General features: G+C 35.2%; 1 protein-coding gene across 1 annotated transcript in view; it reads left to right on the forward strand.

Moving 5' to 3' along the window:
• Positions 1–7,438, forward strand: part of CTTNBP2 (cortactin binding protein 2) — an 80,635-nt gene extending 73,197 nt beyond the window's left edge. Inside the window, 6 exon segments of the mRNA XM_040062461.1 lie at positions 930–990; positions 1,884–2,016; positions 4,081–4,182; positions 5,851–5,993; positions 5,995–6,070; positions 6,072–7,438. Of these exon segments, the coding sequence (XP_039918395.1) occupies positions 930–990; positions 1,884–2,016; positions 4,081–4,182; positions 5,851–5,993; positions 5,995–6,070; positions 6,072–6,098 (542 nt within the window). The 3' untranslated portion in view covers positions 6,099–7,438.

A 7,438-nucleotide genomic window follows, 5' to 3' on the forward strand; every position in this document is an offset into this window, starting at 1 on the left:
TATTCAGCATAATTCTTCTAAAGGACACATTTTTTTAGAAGGAAAACTTAATATTATTGTAACTAAATACAGTGTCAAACAGAAAAACTTCCAGGGGAAAAAAGTCAAAGTTCTTGCTTTCTGAAAATGAAGGTAATTACTTCAGAGGGGAGATTTAGGAAGAGAGAGAATGCTTACACACACTCACACACAAACACATTTTAGGAACAGTAAGATTCTAGCATAAATTGCCTCATATACAAAAGACACAAATACTTGATACTTGCTACTTTGACAGGACTAAAATGAGCTATTAATTTCTTCAGCCCTTGTTCAGAAAGAAGTCTGTTTTCTCTGACTGCAGCTCTAATGTCCTGATTGCCAGTTCTCTGTTTGAATTGTGAATTTATCTAGTCCCACTAAGAGAATTTAAGAAATTACGAACATAACCTGAAGTGAGATGGTTGATGTTGTATCTTTTACCTGAGAATGTTCTTGGAATCCAGTTAATACCTGTGAATATAAGTTAAAAATTGAATGGTCAATTAATTTTAATAGTCTTCTGTTTCGAACTATCGGAATCAAATGCTGTTGCTGTTTACAGTAAAGGTAGTTTGTTTGATTTTGCCTCCATGAAACAAATCTAAATATTTTCTTGTTGACAAGAAATTTCTCATGAGAATGAGTAAGGATGGTTGAAATGCCTAACACAGAAACCTCATGTCCTCTCTTTCACAAAAGTTTAGGCACCTTATCCCATCTGCCATTTTAGCAGTTCCTTATGCTATGTTCCTTATCCCTGAATGCTTCCAAGGGATGTATTCTGATCTTTGACAGAGTCTGTTCATAATTAGTAAATAGGAACACGTTTTCCTTGTTTATCATAGATTTTAGAATAAAGAAATCAACACATGGTAACACACTAACAAGTCAATCTCTCTTTTGTGCAGATATAAAATCTAAGACTGTGTTGCAACCAAACTGTAAGAAAAGAGCTTCTCTCACCACAAAGTAAGTTTTAATTTTTGGTATTTGTGACACTTTGCAAAAAATAAAAGTGATAACATTCTGTTGTAAAGCAGCACGCTATAATGAATAGATCAATCAGTAGTTTTTTGGTAATGTTTTGGTCCCATATTTGAAGAAAGGAAGTATTTTTAATTTTCATTTCAGAGAGGAAATAAAATTTATATACTTTGATATCATTTTAGAATCCATTTCTTTATTTCAAGCCTTGCAGCACTACATGTCTTTTTATGTAATAGAATAGTCTATGACTTCAGAATATTATGCAACACTTACTCTGCCTTGAAAAGTTGACCGTATGCTTTTATCAACTGGCATTATATTTTAAAAACTCCTCTGGCTATTTCAGCTTGCTGAATGGCAATTCAAGATGGTACTTACTGTACATGCACTTTAGTCCCACTGATACAGAGTTTCCCTGAGGAAATGTATGAATTAGCTAGAGGGAAATGCATTTGAGACTTCAGTCTGAAACATCAGTTCTACCTTATTCACAGGCACAGAGAAAATAGAATATTTATGCTTTCAGTATGCCAGAGGTTTTTTTCAGTGATTGGAATTCTTTCCAAAAAGCAGAGTGGAATAAAATTGATTGCTGCATCTTAAAAAGAGGGGAGTCTTTGAAAATATTAAACAGGGGAATCCTTTGCTAGATTTCCAGAATAGAAAGAATAATTTGTATAGAAAGATCTATTATGAGATAATTAATGATAACTACTGCTGTCAGTTCATCAGATGTTATTTTGTTTTGGTTTGTAGTAGTAAAGGTGATTTGGAAAAAAATTACTATTTTTGAGGTGTTTATAATATTTATTTTTGAATTCTGTATAATAGCTTAATTTAAATGTTCTCTCTGATTGTTTGGGGTTTTTAACCAGATCTTCAGGGAAGGATCATTTGAGAACATTAAATCTGGAGCAAAGGCTGTCTGTTGGTTCTGATGATGAAGTAGATCTTGTGCAGGAACTTCAAAGTATGTGTTCCAGCAAATCTGAGCCTGATATAAGCAAGGTAAACACAAAGCTTTTAAATAATTTACTACATTACCATATTCAGTTGTTTGTTATGTGTTCAAAATAAATTTTTGATTTACAAGCTCTGCTCAAACTGAGGAAAATTATTAAATTATTTGGGAATAAGCCAAAGTCAACTAATATATGATACATTTGAGGGTAAGTGTTCTGGTTTAACATACACTATTTTAAATCATACCTTCACCAGTTCTTCTTACAGAGATTTTTGCAGTGGAGGATGAAATTTCTATAGAATCATAGAATAGCCTGAGTTGGAAGGATCATTGAATCCAACACCTGGCTCAGCACAGGCTCACACCAAGAGTCACACCATGTGCCCAAGAGCATTGTCCAAATGCTTCTTGAGCTCTTGTCAGGCTTGGTGTTGTGACCACTTCCCTGAGAACAGCCATCCCTGCATTACTGTTCCCTTGTTGTTTCATGCTCTCATTGCTCCCAGTGGAAAACTGTTCTATTGTCTTAAAGACATGGGAAGTTTTCTCTAATATGCATTGAACATTTGGTTTGCTTAATACAATCCCATCAGCCTTCACAGAACTGGCTCAAAGCTCCTCTGCTCTGTAGGCAAAATGCAGTTTACTGCCCCAAGCAAGAGAGGATGGATTGGCCTAGTTCTTTAACAGTGACAAAAGAGGGTGAAGGATGCTTGCAGGGCTCATAGTTCTGGGCTAAATTCTGTGTTGGAATGGGTTGTGGGTGGCCTCTTGAAGCAGAGTGTGGAGCTGTGGATCTCTCGTTTTTCCTTTTATACCAATAACATGCAAGTTTCCCAGTACTGAAGCTATTTATTCTTTTTCATCTTTCCTCCTAGCACAGCTGAAGTGGATGGCTGTGACAGCAGGCTGTGCTCACACTGGAGCAGCTGTTCCATATCTTTTGAAACACGGATAGAGTCAATCTTAGGCTATTGTCCAGTCAGGCTGTGCATGACATTCTCTAGGATTTCCCTGAACAGCAGTTCCATTAGTTTTGCTTTATTAAGTATTCTGTTTATTCTTAGAAGACAACCAAGTTTTTATTTAAAAAAGAAATATTGTGTTTTGGAAGATTTATCAACCTGTCTATTGAAACCTTTTATTACAGTGTTTTGTTTTGGGTTGTTTTTTCTTAAAGTATTTCAGTACATGCATGAGTCACTTGCACCAAGCTGGCAAGCTAATCACTAATCAGTTAGCAGGGATTTACTGTAGCTATCCTTAAAAGAATGGGATGTGCCTAAAGAAATGGTAACCAACTTAAAATTGTGTTTAATAACATGCAAAGTGTAATTGCTTGTTGATGACAATTCAAGGAAATACGGGTTAGATAAGGAAGGAGATAGATGTCAAGTCTTTTGTTCAGTTTCCTCACCATGGGTGGAACCATCCTTGGCTGGAATTTCTGTTGGTAATTCCCCAGCTGCCTAGTAGAGCCTTGAAGAAGTAAGGGTGCTGTTGCATGCTTTCTTTGTGTGATGCTGTTTCAGGCTGCCAACAGAATAAGTACTTCTGCTCTTTAAATTGCCCTTTCACTCGAATATGTTCCTGCTGCCTGCACTGGGTTGGGATTGAGTACTTTTGCAGTTGCAGAATTGAATTGGATCAGCTTGCCCCAGGATAAAATACCTAGTTTTCAGTGAGAACAGCATCTTGAGCAGGCTCTGTCTGTTATTTTTTGGTCAGGAAAAGTAGGAAAAAGAGAAGTAAAAATATTAGGGAAGAAACATGGCAGGAGAAAGAGAAAACAATCATTCCTTTCTCTGATGTTTTTGAGGGCTGGGTAGAATTTGCTGGGAAACTGCCCTTAAGTTCCACTGAAAATTATTACTCTGGAAATGCATGTTTAATCTTCCTCTGATTATAGTGTATATGAAATCTCCATCTCCCATCTTCTAAAAATGCACTCAAGAGTGAAGAAGAAATATTTTAATTGTTCTTTGGATATGTATGCATTGCATTGTACAGAAACCATGAAAATAAAATCAAGCCTCCAAAAATTGGCAACTTGAAACATCATCTCTGTGAATAACTAAAAAAATCACCATTTCCTTATCTTTCTTTAGATTGCAGATTCTAAGGATGAGTTACTGATGTTCGGTAACTCCCAGAATATTCCTGTATTTTCAGCAAGTGATACTAACCCAAAAAAAACAACAGCACAAAAGGTAGGTGAAATGAGTTTTACAGTAGGATGAGAAAGGTGTCTTGGGTTTCTCCAAATCTGAATTTCTGATTGGATCCTAAGAATTAGTGCCCTGTTCATTACAAGAAAACACTGTCATAATTCTTAGGAAACTTGCTAGACAACCGTGCTAAGTTTCTTTCATGTGTCATAATAGAAGCCAAAGATTTATTAAAACAATTATTGTATTTGCTTTTAATTTTGGCTTTTTAAATAAAGCCATCTCCCTAGGCCAAGTATTTTTGACATTGTATTGACATTACATGTTATTTCAGTCAGATATGAAGAGAAATAAAAGCTGGGTTTATGGTTTCCTCTCAATTAATGTCATTCAGTAAGTTTGCAAAAGCACCACTTCTAAAATTCTTGATGTAAAATTGCTGGTTGTTCTGATGTCAAAGCTCTCAGGGGAAAAACATTGAAAAGACATGATATTACCAAAGTTTGTGAAGAATAGCATTTTTTTAGGGATATTCAGTTCCTATTTTTGACCTAAATATTCATTGAAATAGACAGTCATCTTGCTATGTTATAAATATAAATAAACTTCAGTGCCTTCAGAGTCATTTCAGAGTGGGAAGATAAGATGGATTATTGGAAGATATAGGAAGTCCACTATCATCTTATTTTCAGAAATCTGTATTATTGTTTGTGGGTGCTACCATCCCTACTAAATACAGAGATGAGATAATGTACTGCTTAGTTTTCATTCTTTGAAAAATGACGTTTTCTCTGGTTTTACATTTTGTTCCCTTTTCTTTTTTGCTCTTTGTGTTTTTGAACATCAAGAGAGTTTCTGAGCTCAGTCTTAGCCAGGGCATAATCTGTGGTCTGTGTTCCCTTACCAGACTTTCTGTGCTCCTTTGATACGGGTCTTTCGGAGGCCAATCCTGATGTTTTATCTGACTGCAATAAATTGTTCTTTAGAGACACCATTTTCTGCAGATACAATGAAATAGCCCTGAAACTGGATTAACTTGAACATCTTGGCATTAAAAGAGCTGATGTTCACAGACCACCAAATATTCTGAATTGGAAGGGACCCACAAGGATCTGTGAGTCCAACATTTAGATGAATGACCCATACAAGGACTGAACCCATGGCTTTGGTGTTATCAGTACCATGCTCTGACCAGCTGAGCCAGTCTCAGCCTTGCAATCATATTTCTTCATATCCTAATATTCAGAAAGTTTAAATACTTAAATACTTAAAGTAATCTTACTGAAAATCCATAGAACAGTCTCCAGTAAAAGAAATAATTTTAACCTTGCATATCCACAAGTAGGTGTGCTCATTTTGAATATTTCCCTAAACACATTTTCAGGCATCCCAAATCAGAGCCTCACATAGTAGTGATGCCTGGGTATCTGGCTGGCAGCTGACCTACCAGTTCCTACTGTACATTTTCCTAGTGATTTTTTTTCTTTTAAAAATTCCTGCTAACAACAGAAGGCATTACTATATTGACTTGCAAGTGGACAAGCAGGAGCTACTTGGGACGTTTGTGAAAAATTTGGTCAAAAGATTTCATACAGAATTAAAAAAAAGTTTTTCTGGGGAAATGATGGCTAAAATGAAGGAAACACAACCCAACCATGTCAAACAGTAATACTTATTTATACACAAAATGCTTTTTTTCTTTATTTCTAGGATGGAATGCGTCCTCTCAGCAGCAGTCGAACTGTGGAAAGCAGCAACAGTAAATCAAAGACAGAGTTGGGTGTTTCAAGAGTTAAATCTTTTCTTCCTGTTCCTAGAAGCAAAGTCACCCAGCCTTCTCAGAATACTAAAAAAAAGCAGCAGCAGTAATACAAGGCAAATAGAGGCAGATAATAACACAAAAAGAGAGATTTGGAATTTGCACAAAATAAGAACAAATAGAAAAATCCAATAAATAAACCTGCCTATCTTAGATTTTTTTTTTTGTGTTCATATAATCTCTATCGCAAAGAACCAAGTACTTAAATATGTAAATATTTTTTAAAAACAAACTTTTACCCTGTAATGTAAAGTTTGTACAGGACCACAGTTTTGTTTCTATGTACATTAGCTGGAAATTATATTGATTTAAAGTTCAGAAATGGGCATTTTGCCTCCTCCATAGATGGTTGGGTTTTTTCTTCTTTTATTATGAAAATTAATTATTTAAATGATAGTATTCAGGGGTACCTACCATGTGATTCTGTTTGTGTATATACTGTACATAAATATATTCTGTTAAGTTCACATGTTAACCTGCATTCAGATGAGTTGCACAATATATACAACAATGGCTTAAAGCTATTGTTCATGCATTTTAAAGACGTTTTATCTTCACTTAATGAAAAATTAGTGAATGTGGCAATAACTGAAATGTTCAGAATTGCAGATCAATTACTTTCAGCTACAAGCCATATTAAATACCTTGATTTCGTCATCATCATCTGCCTGCTGAATTGTGATTTTGTTTTTCTCAAGCTTCTCTTCATCTAAAATGTAATGGATTTCCTTTGTAACTTTCATCTCTTAAAAAAGGAAAGAGATTGAGAAATTAAAATGCAACAAAAGTTATTTTTCTCAGACTCTTACTCTTTGATAGAATTGAAGAAAATGTGATCATTTATTAACTTAGTTTTTCTTGTATACTGTAAAAACTTTTATATGCTTCATTAGTGTTTTAAAAGCATCTGAGAAATAACAGTGTTTTACAGAAACAGATTTTACTGAAAAGGAATTTGGGCAAAAGCTTAACTACAGTATTATCCAAGATAATGTAGTAGCAATGAGTTACTATGTAATTATCAATTTCTGTTGTGGATTTAAGATGTAATTGCTGTGAAATGATACTTGAGTTGCAGTTAAAATTAACTCTTTGTCATTTTTCTCTCCACCACTGAGGTAGATCATGTCCCCATGAGGGACAGTTTCTATGCAGGGCGTATTTCCCCAGCCTCTTTCTACAGCAATTGCAGTTACATCCTTGTGAATTGTAGGAATGTGAAAACATGAGCTGTCAAGATAGCTTACCTATTAGGCAGGGGAAAGAGCAGATTTTTCTTGAGATCAGATTTAGATGCCTTCTGCTGGGTTACTGGGAGATGGTCTGGAGAACTTGGACAGTGATATGCCTCTAATATCCAAAAGAGCATTTTTCTCAAATTAAGCTCGGAGGAGGAAAGGATTAACTGTTTCCTAACGCTTTGCCTTTGTATGTAAAACAGTCATCCCAGACTCATGTCAATAAAACGTTTGTACGGCA

The sequence above is a fragment of the Hirundo rustica genome, chromosome 4, assembly GCF_015227805.2.
Source record: "Hirundo rustica isolate bHirRus1 chromosome 4, bHirRus1.pri.v3, whole genome shotgun sequence".
Classification (NCBI taxonomy): domain Eukaryota; kingdom Metazoa; phylum Chordata; class Aves; order Passeriformes; family Hirundinidae; genus Hirundo; species Hirundo rustica.